Source organism: Zootoca vivipara, chromosome Z1 (assembly GCF_965207765.1).
Source record: "Zootoca vivipara chromosome Z1, rZooViv2.hap1.1, whole genome shotgun sequence".
In the NCBI taxonomy this organism is placed as follows: domain Eukaryota; kingdom Metazoa; phylum Chordata; class Lepidosauria; order Squamata; family Lacertidae; genus Zootoca; species Zootoca vivipara.
The window spans coordinates 74,092,802-74,109,216 of NC_142583.1; the positions used below are offsets into that span (position 1 = coordinate 74,092,802).

Below are 16,415 nucleotides of genomic sequence, written 5' to 3' on the forward strand. Positions count from 1 at the left end.
GCCTTTCATTTCCCCTGTCTGGCTGCAGCTGGAGTTCCCCTTTTAACTGCCTGGCCAGGGGAAGTGAAGACAGTTTTATATAGGGGGGAACTCTAAGGGCTGCTTTAATATGTTTGCATGTGAAGAGGGGAGCCCTTTTCATACGGCTCACTAATGAGGGTCAGCGGGGTATCACACTTCGCCATCTGGCTCATTTGCACAGCGGGGCAGAGGCTGGCCCTACCCTTGCGCAAGGCTAAAAGGGTGGTCAAGAGATGCCCCCTACTGGCCACATCCTGCAACAGCCACCATCCCGGCATCAGTACAGGACAGAAGGGTCCCCTGCACCACCTGATGCCATGGCTGGAAGGGAGATGGATACGGAGGGGAGACTGTGGTGAGCATCTGTGCCATGGAAAGAAAGGAAGTCATTGAATCATAGAATTGTAGAGTTGGAAGGGACCCACAGGGGTCATCTATTCCAACCCGCAGCAATGCAGGAATCTCGACTAAAGCATCCTGGCCAGGTGGCCACCCAACCTCTGCTTAAAAACCTCCAGGACCACCTCCTGAGGGAGTCCATCAAGCAGTTCTTACCATCAGAAACAGCACATGGATAAGCTATGGAACTCCCTGCCACAGGAGCAGTGATGTTCACCAACAGGGGTGGCTTTGAAAGAGGATTAGACAAATACACGGAGGAGGAGAGGGCTATCGATGGGTTTACTAGCCACAGTGGTTCTACTCTGCCCTCCAGAGTTGGAGGCAACCATGTTTCTGAATCGCAGTTCCTGGAAACCGCAGGAGGGGAGAGGGCTCTTGGGATTGGATCCTGCTTGCAGATTTCCCATTAGGGCATCCTTCTGTGAGGACAGGATGAGGGACTATGTGGGTGAATGGCCTGATCCAGTAGCCTCTTCTGATATTCTTATGTAAGAAAGCAAAGCAGCCACACTCAAGTGCCCTTCTGCACTCCCCCTTTGGATTGCTGCTGTTCCTCTCCCACCTTGCCTGTTCCCTGGACTCCTCCCCACACATTTCCCACCAGGGTGCTGGGCCAGGACAGCCCCTCCCTCCAGAGTCCTCAACCCACCTCCCCCTCCAAGCTCCCCTTTTCAAGGCCCCACTTTTGAGCAGATGACCCAGACACCGAGGCCTTGGGTGAGTTCGTAGCACCACACGGGGCTGCTACACGTTGTTGGTCTGGACAGAGGGAGTAAGGAGCTCAAGAGGGATGGCTGCTCTGGCCAACATCTCTAGGCGTCCGCTGTGCAGTTGTGGGCCCTTGGGCTTCCTTAAACACCTCCCTCGGCCTCCAAAAAACCAAGGTGAGATTCCTGCATTGGCCAGGGGTTGGAGTGGATGACCCTTGGTAGTCTCTCCCAACTCTACAATTCTATGAAGTCCTGGGAGAGGCCCTTCCCTGCTCAAGGCCGGCAGTCTGGGCCTCTCTGCCCCTCTGTAACAAAGAGCCTTCCCCACTGCTCATTCCGCTAGCGGAGCAGCCCCTTAGAGCAGCCTGGGTTTATCTTGGCAAGCCCCAGGTCTGACACCCAGGGGGGCTTCTCCTCAGAGGGCTTGACAGCAGCCAGCAAAGAGGAGGCTGAAGGAGCCTGGGCTTTCGAAGCAGCCAAACGCCGTTCGTAATGGGTCTAGCCCCTGTTCACAGATGCCCTCCCTCCTCTCTAATGTATAAAATCTATTTAAAAGCCCTCCTTGATGGTCAGGTCAGTCCTTGTGCAGTGATGATGATGATAATAATAATAATAATAATAATAATAATAATAATAATAATAATAATTTATTATTTATACCCCGCCCATCTGGCTGGGTTTCCCCAGCCACTCTGGGCAGCTTCCAACCAAATATTAAAACAGTACAGCATTAAACATTAAAAACTTCCCTAAACAGGGCCGCCTTCAGTTGTCTTCTAAAAGTAAAATAGTTACTTATTGCCTTGACATCTGCTGGGAGGGCGTTCCACAGGACGGGTGCCACTACCGAGAAGGCCCTTTGGAAGTGACTCCTTCCAAAGCACTGCTAGCTCTGCCAAGGGTGGATTGAACTGATCGCCACTTTCCATAAACTTTGACGCAGGATTTTAAACAGGCAGGCCACATAAGACCATGGGGGAGCAAAAGGGGAAAGGTACAGAAACAGTGTATTCTACAACCCAATATGATAACATTTTCTAACATATATGAGGATTATTTGCACATTTAGAAAAACACATTTCGCACACGCTCTTCGTAAACACACACCTTGGCACTGATCTGGAGTGGACAAGTGAGGAGGAGCTGAAGGCATTTGTCTGAGACAGACATCAGCTCTCAAAAGGTGCACTAGACACATTGCACAGAAAGCCCAGGCTCTGGGATCTGTTGCTCCTGGGCGCTGGCAGAAGGCAGCAGGAGATTTCCTCGCTTCTGAAGACAACTAGTTGCCATGCGTAATAGACACTGGAATAAAAGTCTATTTTCTGAGCTTTAAGGTCACTTCCAGGTGACCTTTTTATTGAGCCTTCATCCTGATTAGTATGCACAGAGTTTGCAAGGAGGTGAGACCCCACGTCGGTTGTTTACTGAACATTCATTTCCTTGTATCCACATCATCTTCCCCCGGACAAGATGAATCTGGTATTTAAGTCAAGGGTATTACATGCGCTGGAAGGGCGTGGGGGGAGGAGAGAAGTCTGGGAACTTTTGTTCTCTTGCCAGAACCTCTGGCGACCCAAGGAACACATTTTATGATTTAAGAGATCATTATGACATGCAAACGACGTGCAGGGCAACTCCAATTTCACATGGCAAGCAGGCTGTCCTTTTCCTGTGCAGCCCAAACTCCAGAGCTCAAAGCCCAAGAGCTAATGCAGGAGGTGCGTTTTCCTGCCTCCTGGAGGTCATTTGTTTCGCCCTAAGTCACAGAAATCAGGAGAGTCCCACCACCCCCACACCCCCACTGTGTGCCCACTTCAATTACAAATCACTGCAGGGAAATGGGGGGGCGGGGAGGTTAATCTTCCTTCACAAACCTACCCAGGACAACTGAATTCAAAAGAAGGCAACATTTTGAAAGCTGCTCTTGAGAGGGGCTGCGAACAAGGCCCCTTTCACCCCATGATAGGCAGGGTGCCAGCCCCGTCTGCCCTTTCCTTCTTCATTAACGCTCCTCCAATGAAGTGACTAGGGACAGATGCCAATTCAAGTGCCCTGGGAGACCCAGAGCCTTAAAGCCAAGCCCATTCTCATCCTCAAAGGACAGCAGCTGAAGCTGGACCCTGAAGGTCTCTCCTGCTTCTCTCCTCCAGCCAGAGATCAGAACGCAAAAAGATAAATAAGAGCCGCTCAGTGGCCCACGGGGTCCAGCATCCTGTTCTGACAGTGGCCAACCAGATGCCTCCTGTGGGAAACCCGCAAGCAGGACCCGAGTGCAAGAGCAACTCTCCCCTCCTGAGATTCAGAAGCACCGCCGCCTCCCAATTGTGAAGGCACAGCATACCCCCCCCCCCATTGCTAGTGGCCATGGCTGACCCTCTCCTCCATGAATTTGTCTAAACCTCTTGTAAAGCCATCCTGGTTGGTGGCCATTACTGCTTCTTTGGGGAGGAACTTCCAGAGTTTACTCTGCAACATGTGAAGGACTTTGTTTTATCTTTGCTCGATCTTCCAACATGCAACTTTGCTTGATCTTCCAACATGCAACTTCATTGAATGTCCACCAATCAAGGCCCACGGCTCAAATGTACTCCTCTCCCTCTCATGCTGCTGCCTGCTGTTTCAAGAGTCAGTGGGCCATCATTGCCGCGTGGCCTTTCCTCTGCTCATCATCTCTGGAGATACGAATAGCAACTTAGTCCATTAATCCATTAATTCTAGGCGTTACAAGGGAATCTGCAACTGGTCCTGCTCCCCAGCGCCTGCTTCAGTGGTTTGAAGCAGAAGGGGGCTACGTGCTGAAGGGTGCCCTAACTTGCAAAGTCAGGATCCAGAAAAGGGATTTGCCCAGCTCAGTTAGGTTTTCATCACACAGAGGGAAGGAAATCCACAGGCAGAAGTGGGGAACATGTGTGTTTCAGAAGCCATGCAACTAAAACAACAGGGGTTCCCCAGCGGGCACTGGGGCTTATCTTCCCCACTTTTGCCCATCTTCAGGCAAGTGACCTCACCTCTGTGACTGCTTCTCTCCGAAGCGCTTGGCAAAGCCAGGAGACAAAGCAGCCAAGCTCCATCCCAGCCTCAACACGGAGGGATGAGGCTCACATGAGTCAGGCCAATGGGCTGCAGCTATCAGATTCCTGGAAGGCCAGAGCCCAGCCAAATGCACTTTGCTGAGCACGCTGCGAAATGCGGATAATATCTGGCACATATCAGATCAGGAGAGGGACTGCAGTCAAAAGTGTCGGGCATTTTTCAGTTGCTTTGAGTTGGCTGTTAAGAAGCACAACCACAGAAAGCTCTGTGCCAGACGGGACCCCTCCAGATGTTGTCAAACTACAACTCCCGCCAGCCCCAGCAAGCATGGCCAAGAGCCAGGGGTTATGGGAGTTGTGGTTCAGTGACATCTGGAGGGCCAGGGGTTCCCCACACCTGAAATCACTGTTGACTCTTCTCTCCCCGTTGCTGAGATAGAACTGCTGTCTATCCAGATGTGTCCACTGTTAGCTGGATGCGCACATCCAAAATCAAGGGCCCTGGAAGAGGGCGCATGTGTCAGAAGCAGGCCCCAAGCATTGCTCACCCTCTGCTTGTGAACAGCCGTGAAAAGCAGCACTGGATACCAATCATTTCTCTGTATTTAAAGAGACACGGGTGCATCCTGGAGGAAGAACAACCAGCAACTCTCCAAATCACTGAAACCCAGGAAAGCTGGTTGCAGAAGAGCAGCAATGCACAGCCCCCAAAGCATAGACACAGGGAAGGAAGGAAGGAAGGAAGGAAGGAAGGAAGGAAGGAAGGAAGGAAGGAAGGAAGGAAGGAAGGAAGGAAGGAAGTGCAGGACACAGAAAGGGCTGAGAACCAGCGAATTAACAGAGAGGAAGAGGCCTTGGGATGAACTTGTCTTTTCTCAAGTCAGAGTACTGACCCGTCCAACTCCTGGCTGTCCAGGCTGAGGGGCAGTTGCTCCCAGGGGTCTCAGACAGGGCTCTTTGCAGCCCATCTTGGGAAATGCTGCCATCCATATGATGCATGTGCCCCCCCCCCCAATGAGCTACAGCCCTTGGTCATTGGTTCCTTCTCTCCCTCTTGCCCCGCCCAGCCTGGCCAATCCCACACCTATTTCTTTTGTACTTGAAGCAAAGGAAGAGAAGCCTCCATCAGAATATCAAGTCATTCTCTGGACACCCCCTCACTCAGGTCATCCTCTCTAACCTCCTGAGATTCGCTCCTTCTGCTCCCTTCCACCCACCAAGATCCCACCCGGGGAGGGCCTTGGAAACAGGGTGCCCTATGCAAGGCCAACATTTGACACACACTCCAGGCCTTGTGGTGCCTTCCCAAAGCCGGGGAGGAGAGGCGCTGGGCGCTGGGCTTTGGGAAGGAGGTGCAAGGCTCTGGAGCCCTCCAGCCTCCCTCCCTAAGCTTTAAAAGCCCTAACTTGGCTCCCGCGCCCTGGGTGGGGGAAGCAGTCGCACGGCCCTAAATCTGCCTCTGGCAGGGAGCCTCGCTAGGGCAGGGGGAGAAACCTGTTCAGGTCAACTCAAATCCTTATTTCCAAACTCTTTCCCTGACTGTGCCAAGGGGTTGCTGGTGTTTGGACAGCAGCTGCAGGAGCTGCGGAGCTCTTTTCCCTTTTCCCTTCTGCCTGCTCTCCCTTTTCAGTCCCGGGAGACTCACGGGCTGCTTGTGAACCAGTCTGCAAGGAGGATTTGCAGCCGGCTGTGATGGAAGCGATGTTACACCCCTGTGAAAAACCAAGCCGCCGGGTTTTGTGAGCAACAGGGCAGGGGCAAACTGGGGGCAGTGGGGGTGGAGAGAGAAATAAAGCTCTGGCGGCGGCTGCTGCTCCCCAGATTCCATTAGCCCCCAGCCCAAAGCGGTTATCGCAGGTCACTGACACTTGTTCATTCTAATGGCTTTTCCTGTGCCCTTATCAATGCAGCGCACAAAGCATCTCCCTTCAGCCATTCCCTATGATCTCAGCCCCGTGTTTACAGCTATCTAACTCCACCAGGCACCGCTAGGTCAGCCAAGTCAGGACAGGAGGCTCAGAGACAGGCCAGGGCAGGCTGATGGGGCGCCTGAGATGAAGGAGGGGGGTGGAGAGAGACAGAGAGACAGATGGAGACAGAGAAGGAGGAGAACATAGGGAGAAGAAGCTCTGCTTTCTAGTTTTGCCACTCCCGGGACATAGCTGTAAACAGCCACAATGTCCATAGAACCCTTGAGTTGCAGAGTTGGAAGGGGCCCAACCTTAGAAATGCAGGAAGGAGTGGGGTGGGCAAGGGCTGGGCCCCCACAAAAGGACTTCATGGGCGGACAGAGAAGGGGTCTTGAGGCATGGCTGGTAAGACCCTCCAAGTAGGTCTATCATAGGAACAGGCGGAGGGTGGAAGGAAGAGCGTTACAGATGCTGATCAGGAACTGGCTGCCATCTTTCATGCGCAAGGCACCCTCCATCAATCGCGTGCCTTTGGCATCATCACACAGGGCTGCTGCCTTCCTGTTCCATGCCACCCCTACAATACGGGGGGGGGAGTATTGGCCCCTTTTGCACACAAGGGGTACCCCACATGCAACACACGACCATTCCCCAAATGGTACCTACACGTCTGACCCAAACCAACAGATTGCCACTTAAGAACACAAAAAGAGCCTGTTGGATCAGGCCTGTGGCCCATCTAATCCAGCATCCTGTTCTCACAGAGCCCAGCAGATGCCTCAATGGGAAACCAGCAAGCCGGACCTGAGCACAGGGGCAGGACTCTCCCCTCCTGTGGTTTCCAGCAACTGAGATTCAGAAGCATTTCTGCCTCCAACCGTGGAGACAGAGCAGAGCTATCCTAGCTAGGAGCCATCCACAGCCCATGACTTACAAAAACATGAGGAAGTCTGATCCTCTGGCTTTGACCCGAGCATCCTCATGTCACCTGTTTTGTCGGAGAAAGCAGCCCCCCTGCTCTGAGGCTCACAAGAGACAAAACTTGCTTGCTGGGACCCTGAAAAGTGTGTGGTAGAGGCAGCGGTCCAGAAGGGGGGGGCAACGATTTATGGGGTTTGCACCACCCACAAGATAGGAACCAGGGCAGGGGGAGGAGGAAGGGTCAGGGCAGTCCGGGATGGAGGCAGGCGTGCAAGAAGAGACTGGGCAAGTGAGGGATGGTCCAATAGACCCTCCACCATTCCCCACCCCCACCATCTTCCAGAACCAGGAAGGGCTTGAAGACCAACAATTGAATGGGGTGGAGCCTCAGGCTGTGCATGTGTGCCCCATCAGATGAGGGTCCATAAGCTGCATAGAGCTGTGGACAGCTGCCTGGAGGCTAGAAGCCTGTGTGCACCGTGGAAGCTGCTGCGAGCGAGTTCTTGGCTGGGGGTGCCCAGCACCCTGCCGCTCACTCGGCTTGTAAGTATTGATAAGGCACATTAGTTGATTTGATTCCCTACGGCCGAGAAGATCCTGAGCAAAGATTCTGCACGCACACACCCCGAGCAGAAGAGAAAGTGGGAGTCCTCGCTGGAGTCTGCTGTCCCCAGTCATGTGAGAGAGAGTCCACTCTCTGTTCACCACAGCCTGACCCTGGTTTGCTTCTGCCCCCCCCCCGCCCCCGCCCCCGCCTGCCCTTCCTGCCAAAGTTCAGCACTTCCTGAAAAGTCTCCATGCCTGTTTGATATTGTACGTTGCCTCCGCTGGTGAAGGAAGAAGGATTTACAGGTGCCTGGCCCTGCCTCCAAGACCATGACCGAGCGCTGACCTTGTGTTACAATATGTGAACTCCTACCCTGCTGATAAGGAGGACTGGCAGATAGAAGCAGGATTTTCTTTTTCTTTTTCAAATAATCCTTTGGGAACTTACAAGCTGCTCAGCCATAAAAGTGAGGTGACAGGAAGGTCGGGTTCACTAAAAATAATAAATATCGCAGTATTTATTCAAAGTGGGCCTTTTCAACTGCAGGCTAAGCACTTAGATAACGCTATTGTAAATGACAAATATTTGCATTTCTTAGAACTGTTACGTTATGATCCTTCCGGCCAGAGCCGATGTGAACATTTTCTCTGGTGCCTGCCTGGCCGCTGACACCACACACTCCCCGAGAGCACAGCCTCCAAAGCTGTTCAGGAATGAGCCACAGGTCAAGGGAAGTGGACAGCTGCCCTCCCAGGTCATTCTCAGGCCAGGCTCAATTGCTGTGCGACACACGCCGTGGGAAGGACCCCTTTGGTTCTCTGCCTTTTGGCCGAAAGCAGATTCGTGCATTCTGGACACCCATTATTTAGAGGCTGTGTCCCAAGGGAGCACCCCAAAACAGGGAGATGTACCCGTTAGTCCGTCTCTAGAAACACATGCAGAAAAACCTCTGTGGTCCTGTATTCCACAGTGGGCAAGTTACCAGGGAACTTGGATTGACTGCAGCTCAGAGTTCCACCTCTGGCCCAGGGCTTAAGGCTTCAGGACATTATCAGAGATGCCCAGGAACTTTGGCACCTGCGAGACACACCTTCACCTGCTCAAATGGCAAGAGTAACACAGTCTTACTGTGGTCCAAACCACTGAGCCACTTGGACTTGCCAATCAGAAAGTTGGCGGTTCGAATCCCTGTGGCGGAGTGAGCTCCCATTGCTCTGTCCCACCTCCTGCCAACCTAGCAGTTCAAAAGCACGGCAGTGCAAGTAGATATATAGGTAAACGGAATTTCCGTGCGCTCTGGCTTCTGTCATGGTGTCCCTTTGCCCCAGAAGCAGTTTAGTCATGCGGGTCACATGACCCAGAAAGCTGCCTGTGGACAAACGCCAGCTACCTCGGCCTGAAAAGCAAGATGAGTGCCACAACCCTATAGTCACCTTTGACTGGACTTAACCATCCAGGGGTCCTTAAAGGTAAAGGGACCCCTGACCATTAGGTCCAGTCGTGACCGACTCTGGGGTTGTGACACTCATCTTGCTTTATTGGCCGAGGGAGCCGGCGTACAGCTTCCAGGTCATGTGGCCAGCATGACTAAGCTGCTTCTGGCAAACCAGAACAGCACACGGAAACGCCGTTTACCTTCCCGCCGGAGTGGTACCTATTTATCTACTTGCACTTTGATGTGCTTTCGAACTGCTAGGTTGGCAGGAGCTGGGACGGAGCAACGGGAGCTCACCCCGTTGCGGGGATTCGAACCGCTGACCTTCTGATCAATAAGCCCTAGGCTCTGTGGTTTAACCCACAGCGCCACCCACATCCCTTTATCTTACACAGAATTAAAAGGTGAGCCCACGAGCAGAAGGTCAGAAAAGTCCCTAGGAGCAGCAACATTAGCACCCTGGAGGAAAAATGCACCGCACCACAATCTTAACAGAAACACAATACCCCAAGGAGGAAAGCCATGGCCCATGAGTGTCATTCCTGAACAGGCACAGCATCCTGTGTTGGGGGGGGGGGCGTCCCTCTGGCCAGTCAAGGGTCTTCAGGTGCCACTTGGTAAAGGAGAATCCACCCAGACCCCCCATCCCTTATACAGCAAGACTATTTCGAACGTTACCATTTACCCCCTGTACAATTCCTGTCATTTCCCTGTTGCGATAGCTGCTGCTTGGGGATGGGGCACAACAGCAACTGACTTGAACCCGGGTTCCACCCCCTCTCCCACCTCACAAGCACAGGCTTTAAAACTCCAGAGCTACTCTGCAGTCTTGCCGTAAAAGTTTCAATGGGCCTTGAGAGGCTGTTTGGCCTAAATTGTGCCGGGTGAGTCAGACTTGCCTTTGAAGAATGTGTCAGACGCAGGGATGTCTGCCTCCCGGCAGGAATGCAGGACGATAATCAGCATGTTTGCTATAACACAGCAGGGACTTTATGACAGGAGGTGAAAAGGCAATGGCTACTTCTCCTAGAAGCATGACTCTGAGAAAGGGGGGGCAATCCCTCGGATGGGACCCATTCCCCAGAGGACAAGCAGCCATGCTCTCGTGCAGAGGACACTTGGAGGGGTCCCGGCGGTGGGTGATTTTTAGGCGGGTAAGATAGTGGGGTGTGGGGCACAGAGGCCGCAGGGTGAATTTGCTGCCTAGCGGGAAGACTGTGGGTGTTGCTCATTGCCTAGATAGCCTGGTAGATACTGCTGTGCAGAAGACAGTGGTCCTGGCGCACATTGCTCCCAATGTACTCTAGAGTTCCTGGAAGCCAAATTGAAGTTGCCGGGTAGGATGCTGAAAGCCGGGGGGCTCCAAGATAGCTTTCTCTGAAACGCTACTGGGTCTGTGTGCAGAGCCAGGCAGACAGGGGCAGCTATGGAGTCTCAAGGCATGGATAAGACGATGGCGTCAGGAGGGGAGGGGGCGGGTCTGGATTTGTTTCTGGGGCAAGCCAGGCCTGTGCATAAGGGGCAGGCTCCACCTAAACCAGGATGGAACCAGACTGTTGGCGCTTAAAATCCAAAAGGTGGCTTTTAGACTTTATTGTGGGGGGTGGAGGGGATAAGAGCTGTGGAGGGTCAAGATCAGAAGAAATCTTGGGATGGAATTGAAAAAATCTGAAAATTTGAATGGGGGAGTTGTAGAAGTAGGCACTGGGAGAGCAGGGGCCCTGGAGAGCAGTAATGCGGCTCTGCAAATCTATGGTGCGGCTGCATTTGGAATGGTGTGTATAGTTCTGGCTGCATCTCTTCAAGAGGATTTGGTGGACCTGGAGAAGGTTCAGAAAAGGGGGACCAAAATGGTCAATGGGGTGGAGAACCTCCCCTGTGAAGAAAGGTTATAGCATTTGGGACTTCTCTCTAAACTAAGGTCCCAAGAGATAGCTCAACCAGTAGAACATGAGACTCTTAATCCCAAGGTTGTGGGTTCAAACCCCACATTCGCTGAAAAGATTCTGCATTGCCGGGAGTTGGACTAGATGACCCTCGTGGTGCCCTCTAAAACTGTAATTCTATATCCATGATAAAAAAAGTCATGTCAGGGGAGACATGATAAGAGTGTACAAAATGATGCGTGCCATGGACGCATGGACATCCGAGAAAGTTGAACGTTGGAAGATTCAGGACACACCAAAAAAGAAAAGACTTCCCCACACACACACACACACACACACAGATCATAGTTAATCTATGGAACTGGCTCCCACAGGAGGCAGTGATGGCCTCTAACCTGGATGGATTTAAAAGAGGATTACACTAATTCCATGTTTTGTTTTGTTTATTTTTTCGTTAATGCAATTATTTTGTTTTTTGTGAAAATTAATAAAAATATTATACAAAAAATAAAAGAGGATTACACAAATTCCTGGAGAGGGCTATCGAGGGCTCCTAGCCAGGGTGGCTCTGCTCTGCCTCCACGGTCAGAAGCAGCAATACTTCTGAATCCCAGTTGCTGGAAACCACAGGTGGAGGGGAGAGTTGCTCTGGTTCCCAAATTTCCCACTGCGGCTGCTGATTGGCCACTGTGAGAAGAGGACACCAGACTAGGTGGGCCATTGACCTCATGCAGCCTAATCTTCCTCTGTTCTTATGTGATCCCAGAAAACAGAGCGAACCAAAGGTGATTTGGCTTTACCAAATCTAAAACGAAAAATGCAGAAAAAACACCCTCCCCCATACCTTCCAAATCACCCTTTTGTCAGGAAAAAAATGATGTCTTATGCAAAACACACCCAAAAAATTTGCAAGAGAGAGGGGGGGCTGGTACGGTAATCATCTAACAACTTCTCAAAGATTCCAGACCATCTTTTGACATTTTTCCTGTAACAGGTGGAGGGGAGATGGCAGCTCACTTACCAATACGGAATAGATGTGCAGACAGCGGTAGACGGGGGAGAAGTCCACCAAATCCTGGGCACCGGGCACCTAAGACGATATGAGCAGCAGCAGACAGGTCAGCTGAAACATGGATACATTTCTGGTGACATGGACTAGGCTGAGAGGTGGGGAGAAAGAGAAGGGGAGAAGCTGCGGTGGAAGTCAGGAGGGAGGCAGAGGGGTCACAGATCAAGTCCTCCAGAAATGCCTCTATCAGGGGGCAGGTAGGTAGCCGTGTTGGTCTGCCGTAGTCAAAACAAAATAATAATAAAATCCTCCTAGTAGCACCTTAGAGACCAACTAAGTTTGTTACTGGTATGAGCTTTTGTATCTGAAGAAGTGTGCATGCACACGAAAGCTCTTACCAATAACAAACTTAGTTGATCTCTAAGGTGCTACTGGAAGGAGTTTTTATTATTATTATTTTGTTCTATCTGGGGGGTATAGGAAGTCCACCCCACGGCTGGTTACATGATCACCTATCCGGAAAGAAACCTGTGTGTCAAAAGCCCCACAGATTGTCAGGGATTGTCAAACTTCTCACCGCTCACCTCAACCTCCAGTTTGGAGAGGGACAGGACAGGCAGCGGAAACCAGGAGGCAAAGCAAGCTCAGGGGATGTCATTCCACAAGGACTGATCCCCTGAGAAATTAAATGCCAGCAAAAGCAAAGCTGAAGGAGCATCTCCACCCCCATCGTCCAGCCCAGACACTGAGGTCCTGCACCGAGGGCCTTCTGGTGGTTCCTTCACTGTGAGAAGTGAAGTTACAGGGAACCAGGCAGAGGGCCTTCTCGGTAGGACTGAAGCTGGGCAGGTGGTCTACCAATGGGCTACGGCCCTTCCCCATTGGCACAACACTTCCCAAACTTAATTCTGACAGGCAGGAAGAAAGGCTCCTGCTCCCCAAAGAACTTCCTCCCTTGCTGATGCCCCCTTTCGGCACCCCCTGCTCCAACGTCAGTTTCATCACCAAGGACAGCACCCACTGCCGGTTCCTGACTGTAGTCTCCCCTTTGCACAACTCGGTCCTTCTCAGGTCCTTCTTAAGAGCCCTCTTGCAAGCACCCTCCTCTCACATGAGGGAAGGCGGTCAGAGATCAGGAGCAGCACCCACTCCGCCACTGCCCCAGCTCTGTGGGAAACTCCCCGCCCCTAAGCCCTGGCCTAAGGCACAGGATGAGGCCACCCCCTCTCTAGGCCTGGTCAATGCCTGAAGGGAAGAAGAGTTTGGAAGAAGAGTTTGGATTTGATATCCCGCTTTATCACTCCCCTTCAGGAGTCTCAAAGCGGCTAACATTCTCCTTTCCCTTCCTCCCCCACAACAAACACTCTGTGAGGTGAGTGGGGCTGAGAGACTTCAGAGAAGTGTGACTAGCCCACGGTCACCCAGCAGCTGCATGTGGAGGAGCGGAGACGCAAACCCGGTTCCCCAGCTTATGAGTCTACCACTCTTAACCACTACACCACAGGGACACTGCCACGGGGGCACTGCCATGGATTCGTGATGGGAAGAAAGGTGGAGTGCCAATTTTAAAAAACTCAGTGAAGTCAATAGCAAAGGTCATCTGCTCATGAAGGTGGCTGGAGAAAGGGGGAAATGGAGCTTGCCTCTGACGCTGCTGCTGCTGAAACAATTACAGCTTTGGAGTTTGCCTTTTATGGCATTGCATTATTTTAAACTCACGTTGCGAACCCCCTTTGATGGCTGAACTCTTTGGGGAAGGGATGTGGCTCAGCAGAAGAGAGAGTGTGTGTTGCATACATATATTCCTGCCCCCTCCGATTTCAAAAGGGTCAGGGAGCACACAATGCAAAAGGCTTTTCTCCACCTGAGACCCCAGAAAGCCACAGCCAACCTCAAAGGGTGCAGCTCAGTGGCTGCCTGCAGAAGGTCCCAAGCCCAATCTCAGGATCTCCGGGGGGGGGGGGGGCAGCAAAAGGACTCCTCTCCACCTAAGGCCCCAGGCAGCTATGCCAGTTGAGCTAGACCAGCCTTTGCAACCTGCTGCCTTCCACACACAGCTCCCGGAATCTGAAACATCAGCTGAGGTCGACTGGCGGGGGGATGTAGCCAAAAGCACCCGGCTGGCACCAGGCTAGCTTGGTATAAGGCAGCTCCCCAGTGCTTGAGAGCTGCAGGCAGGCATTCAACCACCTCCTTCACAGGTGGCACTCTGAGACAATGCCCAGAAGCAGCTTTTCCCTTTTGGGTCATAAAACAGAATCATGGAATTGTAGAGTTGGAAAGGGCCCAAAGGGTCATCTAGTTCAACCCCCTGAAATGTCTCCTGCAGTGGGTCAAGTAGTGGTTCTTCTGACTAATGGCTTCCCAGTGCCCACATGGCTCTGCCTTCCTCAAATGCAAACCCACACATTTCCACTGCTGTCCAATCTCAGTCAGACCTTTCTCCACCTGGCAATTGATTCCCTCTAGATTTGCTGCCCCACGGCCAATCCGTCCCTAGGCCTCTCTTCTTCTTCCTCCTCCTCCTCCTCCTTCCCCCTGCTGGAGGAAATGCTTTGAATCCCAACCACTTTTCTGATGAGGGGAGGAGAAACTGTCCCATTTCCAGGAGCACTTTCCCCTCAGCAGACCATCCAGCGGGTGGCGGGCGAGGCTCCCTATAGCATTACAACAACCCTCTTTGAAGGCACCAATCAGCTGGCTGGTACAGAAAGTGCATCTTCAAATGAGGCTGCTGTATAATCAGCTGTCTGTGAGACTTCCTCTGAATTATGGCAGGTGCCAATCACTTGGTGCCTCTGTGACATCAGGGGACTGACCTCTGGGGGTTCCCATCGGAGAAGGGAAAGGAGTTGCCCTGCAAGGGGTGGGGAAGGGAAGGATCTGACCCACCAGCCAGACCTAGGTCTCCACCCTGCCGTGGGGGCCCATCCTGACCTGTACAGGGCTCTGGGCGAGGCACCTCAGCTCTGCAGCAACCTGGAAAGTGAGGCTTGGTACACAGAAGGGATTTTAAAAAGCAAGGTGATTTTACAGAGACTTAAGTTTTCCATTCTGGACAATGTGCATAGATCCCTTGGTTTTCCATTAATTTTCTTCAAAAATTACCAGCGAGTGGTTGACTCTGGAAAGTGAAGGGTCTTCCTTTGCCCTGGAAGGTGAGTCTCCCCAGCCATCTTCTGGCTGTCTGAGAGAATTGCGCCTGTCAGGTTGCAATAGGAACAGGGAGCAACTGAAATGGGGGGTGGGGGTGGGCAGGAAGAGAGGGAAGGCGCTACTTCCCTCTTGGAATCAAAGTGCTCACCGGTAAACCTTGAATGTCCAGGGGGCACAAAGGGCCAGTTTAGGGTCAGCCTGGCACTGACAGCCATCCAAGGCGCACCCAGGGGGCCCACACACCCCAAGTCCAAGGGGGTTGCTTCTCTCCTCCCCAGAGGGCTGGCACACCAGGCGAGCCACGTGCCAAGCCCACCTCCGCTTGGCAGGCACTTGCCTCCTCCTCCTCCTCCTCTTCTTCTTCGACATCCAAGATCCCAGAATCCTGCTCGGACGTTGGGCTTGTGCTTTTGACCTCTGGCTCTGATCCTGCAGAAGCATCCTTCTTGAACCGCCGACCGCCAGCTTTTGAGGGCTGAGACACAACATTGCCCAGGTTCCTTTGCTGCTGAGCCTACAAAACACAAACGTTGGGGAAATTAAGTCCTGCCGCCATCTTATTTTGGAACGGATGCTTGTGCCCCGAACACCACACAACCGAGTCAACTCCTGCTTTTACCTTCTTCCATTTCTACCCCGCCCGGGAGGCTGTGCTGCTGCATCAATGGCGCCTCCTTTCACAAATCATCTTTGCCAGACTGATCGGTTTACGGCCAGCTGCCTTGAGGATGGCCCGGCAGCCATGTGGCAGCTGTCACCGGATGCATTAAGGACCAAGAGTTACTTTGCTTTTGGATGTGTTCCCCTTTTCATCCCATGTCAGTAAAAGCCTCCCACATCTGGACCCCAGAGATCCATGGAAGCATTCTTCCCACAGCACCCTGGGAAATCTGAATCGCGCACAGTTGATTGACGCCGTCTGCAAAATGTATTCCGCCAAGATGCTCAGATCAGGATTACCCCAAAGGCTCAGTTTGACGGGGAGGGAGGGCGGGCCACCCCCCTCCAGTTTCCCCAAATTAGTTCGTAATCCTAATGTTTTAATCTGTAGGAAGCACAAGACAAGGGGGTGTTGGGGAAGGACAAGCCTGCAAGGAGCTGGGGGGGGGGGAAGCTTCATGTCTTTCCTTCTTTCTTTTTTCAATGGAGGAGAAACATGCCATTGAGCTCTGCAGCTCAACTGACAGCTTGAAAGGGAGCAGGGATTTTCTCGTTAGATAACACCATATCCATGACAGAAGGGAAAATCCACCAGCCTCAAATGTGCATGTGTGCACTGACAGAGTCTATATAGATGTGACTGGAAGGGGATTAGGAGGCAGAGACAGTCTTCAAAAGCCCAGCTTGGAGGGAACCGAAGGGGGCAAGCAAGCCCCACTCTTC

General features: G+C 52.4%; 1 protein-coding gene across 3 annotated transcripts in view; it reads right to left on the reverse strand.

Moving 5' to 3' along the window:
* EXOC6B (exocyst complex component 6B) overlaps positions 1–16,415 on the reverse strand; it is a 221,059-nt gene that overhangs the window by 101,586 nt on the left and 103,058 nt on the right. The window contains exons 7-8 of one of the 3 annotated variants that reach the window (XM_035103722.3): positions 15,370–15,546; positions 11,889–11,957 (exon numbers count right to left, since the gene is read on the reverse strand). In XM_035103722.3, coding sequence (XP_034959613.1) covers positions 11,889–11,957; positions 15,370–15,546 — 246 coding nt within the window. Of the gene's footprint in view, positions 1–11,888; positions 11,958–15,348; positions 15,547–16,415 lie in introns of all 3 variants that reach the window. The other 2 variants (XM_088660760.1, XM_035103719.3) reach the window with 2 other exon arrangements.